We start from the raw sequence: 12057 nt of genomic DNA, 5'->3' as shown, positions 1-12057 counted from the left end.
TTAATGACTAGAATGTTTATTTGAAATGGAAGAAAATGAAAAAAGAAAGAAAGAAAGAAAACATAGGATTTATTTACTTGTATAATTTTGGAGTAAGTCCTGGAAGAAAAGCTCTGAAATAGAAAATGCAATTAATATACAACGAAACAATTGAATTTAAAATGAAGATTTAATGTAGTCAATTATATAATGTCTTATTAGACTAATTAATCACCACTCAGTACAGGAACAATATAAAATTGTACTGTTAACCATTGATTATATCAGTAAAAGATAATGCAGATCAGCAGACAATGCCAGAGTCCGCATGTATTTATTTTTTTTCTGTTTCAGTTCTCCCATCAGTCTGTGCTACAGTCTAGAAATAGACAGAAATTCTCTCGACTGCAAATAAGGTATACAATGTTAAATCTGTATGTTGTTACACTCTTAAGTGAGGAACTACACTAATCCGTTGGACTTTCAGAACTTTGTATTCATAGTCTTGAGTTCATAGTATACAATTACATGTAACAGAGGAATTAATAGCAATAAATGTATAACAACGGCATAACTGGAGCACTGTAGTATAATCAGTAGCACTTTAAAGGATAACAAATAAATAATGGCTAGGAAAATCAGGACTATATCATTTGAATGAAAGTTCAAAATGTCGATCACTGTAAACAACGAAAATGCCGATAAATCGATGTCTGTTTTGTGAGATCGCGGTACAGTGAAGATCGGGAAGTTTGCCCTTTCCTCACTGTAGTGCGATCTTGGAGTTCGTATATATAATTAGCGTGGGTGTGGGGAGCGCAGCCCCCCACAATAAAGGATTCAATTATCGGCATTTTCGCTGTTTACACCGATCGACATTTTGAACTTTCATTCAAATCATATAGACCCAGGAAAATCCATCGACTTAAAACTATGAGAATTCTATGTTTGGTTTTACAATGTTATATCAGCATTTAAAATATAATACAGTTTTGGCCAAGTGCTAAATTGTGCATGGTTTTTTTATATAATTGGTTTCTTACATAAATAGCTTTTTGTATATCATCGGTTACTTTGATGGAGAAGCTATGCTCTGTGTTTAACACTGACTCCAAAATCAGGTGATTCAGGATAAACAGCGTAAACACCAAAAATATACTTTTTTTTATTTCAGGTTTGTATGATCTATTAGTGTATTTAGAGATTGGGGTATGGGCTGAAGGCCCCACAATGGTACGAACACTCCTCTACAAAAATGCTGTTGAGTGAGTGTGATGTTTTGATCTGTGATGCTGTATATCTGCATTATCCCGTACTTTGGATGCCTCATTTGTGATATTCTGACTCCTGATGTGGCTCACTTGTTTCATTATGAACCATACTATACATATGTGTTAGTCGGGAAAAAGTCCACATATAATATAAGTTATTGCATGTACTGTTGAGTCTGAATTTTGTCACCTATGTCTACGAGAGCTAACTTGGATAAATCCTTGGGCTATAGCTACGTGAAGTGAAGCTGAAGACAATGGTGTTTAATCAAGTTAAAATGGCCACACTGACCCCTGGCATTAAAGAACATTTTAAGGATGTTGACGACAGGAAGCAGAATGTGCTCATAAGAATCTCATAGGATGCAGGTGGGTTATACTAGACCACAGAAACAAAAGTAGAGCTGTGAGACACACTTTTGTTTTCCTTCTCTTACAATGGGGGGGGGGGGGGGTGCTCAGTAGAATGGAGGTCTGATGTTAAAACTTCAGGTAATACTCTAGTGGTGCACCACATATTCCTACAGAGGACAGTGTGCTTCCCAGTCCCTACTCTTAGTCAATGGGAGCCATCATATGAAGAGGTGTTTGGAGTATGGAGTAACAAAATCTTGTTGTGGGTGCTCTGAAGCATACTATACTTGTCAAAAGATACCCGTGGCTCAAGTGCAAACTCATGATCCAAACAGTACAGCAGTATTTTCTTACTCTGGTGTCAGGACAGAACATTTTAAAGTTATGGCAGGAATTCAGTTATAGCTATACCATCTCTGTGACTGCTTCAACATAAAGGATTCAATGTCACATGAGAAAGCGTCCATATCTGTCGTCTTTCATGAGGATGGTACTGCTTGTAAATGTTTCATTTCTGAAGTTCCGGTTTAAGCTTATCAAAGGTACCAGAACTTGTTAGAGATTTGGGATGCATGTCTAGGGTTAAAAAGGCCCTTGTGGTCATTAGCCTAGTACACACCTATAAACTTATGGCTACAGATGGAATTGATTATAAATCAATATTTTAAACTAGTAATCAGACTGATTATGTCAGAGAGCTTCAGAACTAGTTTTGCTTGATGTTGGCTACACTAATCACAGGATTCCTCATTAGTAACAGGTCGTGAATAATAGAGTAACATGTTTTGCCAATATTCTCAGAAATGTCCCCCTTCTGTACTCCCTATATGATGTGTTTTAATGAGTGAATCAGTGAGGTGCCAATAATGCATTACATGGACAAGACACAGCTTCTGCTCCTGATGGAGTGTTTAGTTAAGCATGCCAATGTTAGGAGAGTGTGTATGGGGGGAGTTAGTGAGCTGGGGGGCAGTTAGTGAGCAGTAGCCTGGTTGCACACCTTTCTTGCATGGTGATGAACAAGGAAGGTCTTTAACCCTAAGATTTCTTTGGAGGGGGGGCTCAAAACATGCCAGTGAGCAGTTAGAAGTGCTTCATGAAAGCAGGTGGAAACCTGTGTAAATTATTATCACCCTGTGGTCCTTTCATGGGCACACTGGGGACTAGACTATAACAAAAAAACTTTTTCTGACTGTCTTGTGAAGGCTGTTACTGCTACTTCCACAGCTCTCACCCTCTGTTGGAAGTGAATGGAGAGGCTCATTAGTGATACACAGTGCTACATGTAAGCAGAGGCCCAAGACAGCAGTAGAGTGTGAATATATACAGAATCAGTGAGAACTCAGACCCCTGTGACAGTGATGTGGGAGAATGTAATATGTGGTGAGGACATCCTGTAGCCAACCGGCTAAAAACATCTCAGTAATTTTAGCCAGGCTGCATGACAAAAATCTGTGCCGATCATCATACTTTGTTATGAGAATGACTGTGACCACTTCTCACAGTTAGGTAACCACAAGTGTGATAAGTGAAGGGCTGGTTACACAGGGCAGTTGTGTGCCACTTTATGCATCCCAAGAGTGAATTGAAACACTGCAGCACATCACTATGCCCAGCAACTTCCTAACTTAGGGTATTAGGGGAATGGCTTAATGATTACGTTGTTTACCTCACAGACACAATGCACAGGGTTTGATTCTCACATTGGGAAACATGTACATGCTTAAAAAGGCCCTCTGGGGTCATTAGCCTAGTAATTACCTATGAACTTGTTTAGCAGAGATGCTTTTGAAGGAAAAAATGGGATTTGGGAGTCTGCATCATTGTTATACAGGTAACTGTTAACAAAGCCACTTCCAGTAAAGGATACAAAGTCAGCAAACACTTAAAGATAACTAATAGCAAAGCCATCAGCAGCAAAAGATAGGACATCAGCAAACATCTACATGAAACTGTTAGCAAAGTCACCTCCAGCAAAGGGCAGGGAGTCAAGGAACAATTACGGATAACTGTTAGTAAAAGATAGGAAGTCAGCAAACATTCACAGGTAACTGTTAACAAAGCAACCTCTAGTAAAGGATAGGAAGTCAGCAAACATTCCGACAAATGAATAGACTGTCTGTAGAACATAAAGTGGAGCTGAGAACATGTGAAGAAATAAAAAGGATGCTTAGACACTTAGAAGTATTTGCATTTTTACTAATTTTTGCACTTTTTCTTCAGCATATTGTTACTAATATAGTGCTCTATTAAAATGTTGTCAACAATAACCATCACACTATATCAGTTAATCATCCATTTCAAGCACTTGAGAAATCACCAGTAACAGCAATTGAAAGCCCGTCCATCCTGTTGGGAGTTATTCATTTCTCCTGCTAATCCAAAGGACTAGCCAGTCCATGTATTTTTCATCTCCATCTGTTCCAGGGGTGTAGCCAGAGAATGTAATTTTGTACTCGTGTGTTCTTATTGCTGCTCCCATACACTTAAAATATTGACCCCCTCCAGCACCTAACAAATGTGTGTGCATCACTTTTCCCTCTAGAAACAGTAAATATATACTTTTTCAGTCTATGTAACTGTTATTGGAGGCATTCATTTAGACAGCTGTGGACATAGTATGGCCTAAAAAAAACATTGTTGCTAAGCATTGTTTAGAAAATTGTATACAGAGAGTATGCCTAGCTACACCTTTGATCTGTTCCTGCTCATTAGCCTCTCAGGTACTCAAGTCTACCTTCTCAATAAGTCAATGCCCTTTCCCTCTGATTTTAAGTCCCTCCCTAAATCTGCCAGGTATGAACCATTCTGCCCTCATGCTGTTCCTTTATAAAATAATCGGCTTCGTCATTTCCTTTATGATGGTGCATGCTCCAGTCATTTCTCATTGTTCCACATATCCATAGCACTATGTTTGTGAGACTATTTTCATGTTAATGGTTCTTTAACTACCATTCAGTATTTTGCTTTGATAGCTGTCTTTAAAAACTGTCAAAATAATTTAAGATAATTTGATACACTGGAATAAACTGCATATTTCATTATTTTTATTTACGTATGTATTTGCTTGTTCTTGTTTATTAGTTTTAGTCACTCCTTTGATCTTTTACAGCTATGTAAATGCCTAATTCCCATGGTTACAGCTATATAAACATGAAATTTCCACTGATTTCACCTCTTCATTTTCACACCTAGCACCTTGCTGGCCATCTGCACCATTGCCTTCCTTCACATCACTGTTTATTTAAGCTTCAGATATTCAGCTTTAAGAAAATTCTCCTTCTTTGCCAAGCTACAACTGCTTACCTAAAGTATAAGCTGTCCATGGCTTATTACATCCACAGTACACCAGGTTATCATTCCCCTTATTTATGGATTTGCTTGTTTATTTAAGTATATATGCATTTATTTATTTAGACTTTTTTATTTAACCAGATAAATGCATTTTTGTTGAACATTTCATCTTTGGACTGTGCTGAAAATGGATTATACCTAGTTAGATTTTTTTTCGGCAAACTTCAATTACTTAAATGAATTAACTGACAAAAGTAAGCAAGCTGAGATGTGAACCAGACCTGGGACAGTTTAACCTGTCTGTTTTGTCTTAATTCCCTGTTTTAATCTCCTAAGTACTACTCTTTGTATGACAGAGATGATTACATGAATGAGAATCAGCAGGAAAAACTGAAGTGTGATGACTAGAAAGTCTTTGTTAAGGGGCTGGACAGGAACTGACCTCATGGTGACAGTGGACACCAGAGTGAGTTTTGACTTTGACCAGCTGGAACGAGTAGCACTTTGCTGTGCCCCTTTTAACATCTTGATTGTCGCAGACAACTTTGTACTAATTCATTTGCATTCTGCCTCATAGTACACGTGAAACAAAAGTAGACAAACGTAGTAGGAGCTTAAGGTAAATGCGGTTGGGTAGTACATAATTACAGTTGATAACATGTACAAGGAAAACAAATATTAATGATAGGAAACAGCACAGCATGTTGGTACGATGCCTAAAACAATATAATGAGTCCATTCATTAAAAAAGTAATGCAAACAAATACAATTAAGTGCATTCTTCTGCATGACTATTCTTTTAACTACCAGCTGTAGCAGCAGGCCAAATCTGAGTTTATGAGCACACAGCCATGCTTTAAGCATATTGACTTGCAGCATACACAATAAAAATGTTTACTTAGGTGCCCTTAGAAAGTTCCAAGTGAGTGTTAGCACTACATAACTCTTTGTGTTCAGACTTGTTCTATGATATGCATTTTTGAAGGGACTAGAATTCTTCAGAAGGGAAATCAGACACACACTACCCTGCAGCAATGCTGAACAAGCCCAGCAGTTAATGATATATGTTACTGTGTATTGATGCACTTATGGCTGCTTTCAAGTGCTCAGCATTTTGTAGGGTTTGACTTCCGAACATCTTTCTGTCTGATTTCAAACTAAATTAACTATACTACACTACATCATAAATATAATAAAATATGTTAAGAAACACAGAAACATTTTGGTTGACTAGCGGGTGACTAAATACCACATGGACAAAAGTTAAACCCTGCACCGTTATCCCATCCACATCTAATGTTCCCAAACATTATACAATCTAAGGCTGCACTTGGTTTTGCAGTAATATCAGTGGTTTGTGGAAAATAAATGTAGCATTTTCTATGCAAATTTACTTGACTAAACCACAGTTTTAAGTAAAACATAGTCGGGTTTTCCAACATATACCCTACAAATGGCAGTATTACTGCTTTCTGTCCTGATTTCTACTGGGTCATTGTGATTTGTGTAGTTGTCTCCTTGAAAAGAAACAGAAGGTGGTAAAACATTTGAAAAGGAATTAAAAAGTATGTTTCTAATGTTTCTCTCAATACTGCAGAAAACAGTGATAATGGAACTAAATTACTTTAAAAGTGAGTTTAAAAGCTAAGATTATAAAACAAACTGTTCCAGTCTTCAAAAAAAAAGTGAAACTAAGTGCTTTGTATTGGTTGAATTTACACACTGGCCAGTAACAAATCTTGCATCTAGTATTTAGAATTGTGGCAGCCCCATTCAAGTGCAAAACGTGTTAGATAAGATTGAGTTGCAAAGTCGTATAGGCTGTTGTTTCTTGCATCCTAAAGTGTTTGCATTATATTATTATTATTATTATTATTATTATTATTATTATTATTATTATTATATAAGGAATATTACATTTACTGTTACACTGGGACAGTTCTACCATACACAGTTAAGACAAACAAAAGGTGTTAAGGGGAAACATTTTTTATAAACAAAAAGGTTAAACATTCTAACACCTTTTTTCAATTTCATTGAAATTTCATTATTGCTATTATTATCACATTATAAGTGTCAATCTCATGTCCATAAAATAAGTTGATATGTAACATTCATGAAGTTTTACCACTGACTTATTTGTATTGTTGCAGGAGGGATTTCCTAAAGTTTTATCAAGCCTTAAGAAACCTTTTCTGCAAAGTCTGGAGATAGGCAGCTTTGTTTTTTCTTTCTTTCTTTTTATTAGAAAGCAGCACCTTTTCAGTATGTAAGTGATGTCAGAGAATTTTAAGTAGCCCATAAATGAGTCCAGGCAATGAAGGAGTTAAAGTAAGGCTCTTTCTCCATCCCAGCCCTTTTTCAGTTAGAATTAGATTTTCCAGCTTTATGTAAATGTGGGTGGAAAGGGTCAGGCTGGACGCGTGGCTTTGCCCCTGAGGTATACTTTCCAGTTTTTCAATCCTACAATACAGCACAGTCTGCCCTCCCCAGGGGCTTTACAACAAGAGAAGAGATTAGGAATTTCAAGACAACTGTGACCATAGAAAGAAAGAGAGAGAGGGAGGTTTCAGTGTGAAGCATTTGTTTAATTCAAGCGCTTTTGGAATCAAACAGAAGAAAACCTGAACAAAACCTTTAAAATCACATCTAAATGAATGGGGATAAGTGAACAAGAGTCTACACTTGTCCAGCAACACAGAAACCATGTGGCAAATATAGTGACTGAGAAATGCTTTTACAGCTGCCTCAGTAATTGAAAAAATGTTACTTGTCCCCCTGGAAGAGAAGAAGTTTTTTTATTAATTTAAGGATGTCTCTGCGTAGCTCAAATGAGTTTCTGTGCTTCTGGGATACAGGGGTTTAAGTATTTAATAAACTGCTGGGATATTTGAAGGAACAATTTCAGGAAGACTATGACAATTGTGCATCAGGGGAAGCAAACGTTCCACACTTGATACTTGCCTTCTAAGTTTCACACACTTTGCAAGGGGCTGATATTAAACAGCATATTGAATTGCACTTCATATTTTTACAGACACTTCCATAAAAGTTTACTGAAAGATCGTTATCCCTAAGCACAGTACTGTTGCATATTTTGTTCATTCAAATCATTTTTTTTTCTTTTTGTTATAGTGGAAGCATTTGCTGCATGCTGATTGCTGCAGGAACTATGGATGTATTCCACCCCTCCTGAAAAGCCGTTTCTATTTGTGTAGTTTAAAAACACAAAGGAGAAAAGGGTTAATTTTGCACTGAATGGGCTGGCAGACTGCACCTTTTGTTGTGATCAGACACCCTGGGGGCACCAAGTCTGATAGAGCAGAGTTCTTGGAGACGTTGTGCCTCCCCCCTCTCCCTAGAGGGGGTCTCTTTTTTTCTTCCTTTTATTCTTTTCTTTTCTCTCTGTATCCTGTTGAATAAAGACAAAGCTCTGGCACGTGTGCCATGAATGGCCAGAAGACAAAAGACCTGAAGCTTGGCGTGTGGCATCCATGCCCCCAATCTACATAATGGAGAGCAACCACGCGTCAGGAGAAGCTCCCATCTGCTCTATCCCCAGAGACTCCCCCTCCCAAACTCTTTGGATCAGGTTGCCTCCTTTTCATTGGTTCCAAATCTGTAGCCATCTGCAGCTTTCTAGGCTGACAATAGGGACATTTTCCTTTAAATAGCAAGCAGTTTTCTCTCAGCTCAGCTGCAAAAATATATATATATGCAGAGAAGACAGACACTGCATGCTTCAGGAGCAGATCCAGCACTCGGAAACTGTCACTTTCCAAACAAGATAAAAAAAAAGATTTAGCAAACTTTAAAAAAAAAAAAAAACATAAAACTGCAGGATGCCAAGAGGATTTTTGGTGAAGAGGACCATGAAAATGGGGCCAATTTCTTACAGAGTACGAGGTGATGATGATCCTCAAGAGCTTAAGAGTGTTATTACTTCTACATGGGTCCAAGAGAGAAACAGCCTGTCTCCTAGTCCAGCTTTGATGACACCAGCTCAGACAGTGCAACGACCAGCTCTTGGGGGCATGCCCGAAGCACCCTGTGCTCCTTCCTGTAGTCCCAACAGGCCTATTAGTGTAGATCAGCAGCAAAGTTGCCTTGACAGAACACTTAACTCAAGCTCACCTAGTATGGCTGAGTCATTCCCAAGTTCGGCATCCTTCTTTTCCCTAGGACAGCTCTGCTTCTTGCCTTCTCTTGCAGATATGGAAGCTAAGCTGGGTTCCATTTGTTCTACAGTATCAGCAAGCAAAAGATCTGCAGATGAACCGAAGGGCAAGCTTCAAGCCAAGAAACCCAAAAATGAGAAGAAACTGAGCTACAAAGATGAAGTCACAACTTCTCCTGTGCTGGGATTGAAAATAAAAGAAGACCCTGAGGACATTAAGCCTCGGTCTAACACTAGTAGTCCTCTGGGTGAGTTTATCTGCCAACTTTGCAAGGAGCAGTATACAGACCCACTCTCTCTAGCCCAGCATAAGTGTTCCAGGATTATCAGAGTGGAATATCGTTGCTCTGAATGCAACAAAGTCTTCAGCTGCCCTGCTAACCTTGCATCTCATCGTCGCTGGCACAAACCCAGGAATGTGGATAGTACACAGAGCCAAGAGAATGCCAAAGAGAACAAAAGTCCTAGCCTTCCTCACCGAGAACTTAGCACTCCATCTCCCCAGCCATCAGACTCAGGTTCAGAGGAAGAGCTTTTTGAATGTCCTCACTGCAACAAGAAATTTAGACGTCAGGCATACTTGAGAAAACACTTAGCTGTGCACAGACCTTCAGTAGTGTTATCAGCAACTCAGCAAATTCCTTACAAATTCATGGAGAGCACAGAGAGACCGCTACCACTGCAATCTTCAGACTCCGATCAGATCTTTCTTGCAAAGGAAAGGTTAAGCACTAAAACTGACACAAGTACAGCTCAACAGACTGAAATTTATCCTTGCAGGTTTTGCCCTGAGAACTTCTTCTCCTCACCTGGACTCACAAGGCACATTAATAAATGCCATCCTTCAGAAACAAGGCAAGTAATTTTGTTTCCTGTCTCTCATTCTGCTCTTTAAATACCAAAAATGAAATAGAACATATCTCAAATGAAACAAGACTATGTCAACAAGCACGTGACAGAAAAAAACACAACAGCTTTAGTATATTTTAGACTTACTAAAATTGGACGACTTGCCTTAAAACAGTAAGCAACTTTTTTGTTAAAGCTACATTTTGTGCTATATTTTTTAAAAATATTTGTGTTTGTGTTTTGTTGTGAAAGGTACATATAAATTATATTATTTATTTATATATTTTGTTTGTATTTAACATGTTGCTGCTTTTTGTATTTATGAAAAGATGTTTTTTTTCTTCATTTTATTCAGCTGAGAAAGTGTTACAAGTACAGAAATTGTGCTTAAAATGAGCTCTTACCGTGAACGAAACTTGCATTTTTTTACATACACTTGACAAGAAAAAAATCGTTTTTGTACAATTTTGTATACGTGTAATGCCTGAGAATATATAAAAAAACAGAATAATAAAACTGTAAAGTATACGAGTCCTGCCTGATTGTTATTTTTTCGGATTTTTTTGTCTGTTTATAGGTAACCTGAATAATAATTTAATGCGAATTACAATATGTAAATATGAAATGACATTTTGTCAGGTGACATTGCAGTTGTGAGGGAGTTATAAAAAGCTGTCTAGCAAAGGTAAATAACTAAAGCTTTTCGGCATTATTACAGAACATTTGTCCATGTTCATAGCACCTGTAGTATACCTGTATGAGTATTCACTGGGGACTGATAACGTAGGAATAGCAGTTGCCCGTGTCCATGTGGTCTGTGTCAGTCATTTTGAAAGGTAAGGCTGTAAAACTGTCATTCCAAAGTGTCGCCATGTGTTCTGTAAATGCCATTGGTACTTGGAGAAGGGTCTCTGCAGCCAGAGACACAAAAGTCTGTTGCAAAACATGAACGCTGACACTGGTCAGTGCCTGAAGCTGTGTTTTGGCTAGTTTTGTGTTACTTCTGTGTTGGAGTGAAGAAAGATAAAAGTAAGATGCCTAGATCAGATACAAAACAGGTTCCCTGGAAGCAATTAGTTCCAATTTGTTTATGCGAGCAAATTAAATAGATGAATAAGCGTACCACCTTAGGAGCGCCAAGGGACTTTCAGATTTAATGAAGTCTGTCAAGAATTACAAACAGCATTACAGAACAAACGTTCCTTCCAACTGTTCAGCATTTTGCAGAATGTCTGTATCTTTGCCTCGTAGTTCTGGTCTGCTCTTCGTAAAATCTGCGGTTTTCTCACAAATCATTGAGGAGGACTTTACGTCATTTAGAAAAATGCATGCTAATGCAAACACAGTTATTCTATTAACTTTCTAAATGTATAAGATCAATATTTGAAATGTGTCCCTGATTTTGTGCCCTCCATTATTTTTGGCATTGTCTGAAATTCTTGCATAAAAGAGGTTGAGAGGTAAGAGAAAAGGTCACTATACCTTAATCAGTTAGGATGACTTATTTCTAAAGCTTCACAACACTTGCACAAATCAGCAGCAGTGTATTCGAGTATGGCCTCTTATTTAAAGTATGCACTTTCGAAGAATCTTTGAGTTTCTGAAGAGCAGCCAAGTCTGGTTGACCACAACTCTCGATGCCTCATATTTGCCCTGTCCTTCGTCAACTTTTTGGATAATTGCTGAGGGGTACAGTTAGTCAATGACAAACTTTAGTTTCATACTTCTTATTCTTCAGAAAGTGCATGTAGATGGACTTTCTATTGTTCTTTCAACTTTTTAAGCGAACTAGAGTAGTATTTAAAAATGTCCGTTATTTGGCGGCTTTTGTCCTTCGTAAATTTGAGGCTTTCTCCCTAATTATTTAGTAAATAGTTTAACTGACTTTGAAGTTAATTTCTATTGTACACCTCCTGACACGAAGATCAGGCAGGCATTCCATTCCTCAGGTTATAGAGGGTGTTTGCCATCATTCACATTCCATTAGTGACCATTGCTTTGGTGAACGCCCGTCTTACCGGAAGAGCCGGGACTTGAACTTGGTGACCAATAAGGTATCCAGTCAGCATTCACTTGATGTCTAATCCCATTAATCCCAGTTATACACCTGCTGAGCTAAGGGCACTAATCAGA

The 12057-nt window shown here is 38.0% G+C and overlaps 1 protein-coding gene across 1 annotated transcript; it reads left to right on the top strand.

The window, feature by feature from the left end:
* The first annotated feature begins 8514 nt into the window (after nt 1-8514).
* LOC122792924 (insulinoma-associated protein 1a-like) lies at nt 8515-10188 on the top strand. The gene has a single exon (XM_044060494.1). The coding sequence runs from the start codon at nt 8741-8743 to the stop codon at nt 9968-9970; it is 1230 nt and encodes a 409-aa protein (XP_043916429.1). The 5' UTR covers nt 8515-8740; the 3' UTR covers nt 9971-10188.
* Nucleotides 10189-12057: the final 1869 nt, after the last annotated feature.

The sequence above is a fragment of the Protopterus annectens genome, chromosome 2.part0, assembly GCF_019279795.1.
Source record: "Protopterus annectens isolate FY-2018-M chromosome 2.part0, PAN1.0, whole genome shotgun sequence".
Lineage (NCBI taxonomy): Eukaryota > Metazoa > Chordata > Ceratodontiformes > Protopteridae > Protopterus > Protopterus annectens.
Note: the sequence above shows the minus strand (reverse complement) of the source record. Positions and strands in the feature narration are given on the sequence as shown.

Coding starts and splice junctions, on each gene's coding strand:
- LOC122792924 (XM_044060494.1), top strand. CDS start 8,741: ATGCCAAGAGGATTTTTGGTGAAGAGGACCATGAAAATGGGGCCAATT.